Here is a 1,205-nt window from a genome sequence, read left to right on the forward strand (position 1 = left end):
AACTTAATGAGGGAACACGGTAACTTAATGAGGAAACACAGTAACGTAATGAGGGAACACAGTAACTTAATGAGGGAACACAGTAACTTAATGAGGGAACACGGTAACTTAATGAGGAAACACAGTAACGTAATGAGGGAACACAGTAACTTAATGAGGGAACACAGTAACTTAATGAGGGAACACGGTAACTTAATGAGGAAACACAGTAACGTAATGAGGGAACACAGTAACTTAATGAGGGAACACAGTAACTTAATGAGGGAACACGGTAACTTAATGAGGAAACACAGTAACGTAATGAGGGAACACAGTAACTTAATGAGGGAACACAGTAACTTAATGAGGGAACACGGTAACTTAATGAGGAAACACAGTAACGTAATGAGGGAACACAGTAACTTAATGAGGGAACACAGTAACTTAATGAGGGAACACGGTAACTTAATGAGGAAACACAGTAACTTAATGAGGGAACACAGTAACTTAATGAGGGAACACAGTAACTTAATGAGGGAACACGGTAACTTAATGAGGAAACACAGTAACGTAATGAGGGAACACGGTAACTTAATGAGGAAACACAGTAACTTAATGAGGGAACACAGTAACTTAATGAGGGAACACAGTAACTTAATGAGGGAACACAGTAACTTAATGAGGGAACACAGTAACGTAATGAGGGAACACGGTAACTAAATGAGAACACAACAACCTAATGAGCACCTAATACCTCGAGAAGATTGCAATAAGTTGATGTGAACACAACTTAATATGAAGATAACAACTTTAATGAGAAAGAAAGCACATAAAGGGAAGAATAAATTATATTGACATAATGAGATAACGACAACTTAACATGTACGTAATGAGATATAGCTTGTTATAAACATGGCAACTTATTGGCATATCAACAGCTAAACGAGTATGAAAATTAACACTTAATGTAAAGTAAAAGTTAAAAATAATAAATATCTTATTCTATGAGCAAAAATAACCAATACTTAATAAAAGTAAAATTAAAATACTAAAACCTATTTTATTTAATATTTAATTTTATGTTTTTTTCATTTTTTAAATATTTTATTTTGACAAATATTTTATTACAAAAGCAGAAATAATTAATACTTAATGTAAGGTAAAAGTAAAAATTAGAAATATTTTATTCCTATTTTAAAATTACCTGGGCGGGGGTCTGGGGGGGT

General features: G+C 33.1%; 1 protein-coding gene across 1 annotated transcript in view; it reads right to left on the minus strand.

Moving 5' to 3' along the window:
- Positions 1-49: 49 nt before the first annotated feature.
- LOC108679877 overlaps positions 50-1,205 on the minus strand; it is a gene marked incomplete at its 3' end in the record, with an annotated part of 20,120 nt that continues 18,964 nt past the window's right edge. Inside the window, exons 7-9 of the mRNA XM_018168616.2 lie at positions 382-443; positions 248-254; positions 50-149 (exon numbers count right to left, since the gene is read on the minus strand). Coding sequence (XP_018024105.2) covers positions 50-149; positions 248-254; positions 382-443 — 169 coding nt within the window. The remainder of the gene's footprint in view (positions 150-247; positions 255-381; positions 444-1,205) is intronic.

Source organism: Hyalella azteca, unplaced genomic scaffold (genome assembly GCF_000764305.2).
Source record: "Hyalella azteca isolate HAZT.00-mixed unplaced genomic scaffold, Hazt_2.0.2 contig11045, whole genome shotgun sequence".
Classification (NCBI taxonomy): Eukaryota; Metazoa; Arthropoda; class Malacostraca; order Amphipoda; family Hyalellidae; genus Hyalella; species Hyalella azteca.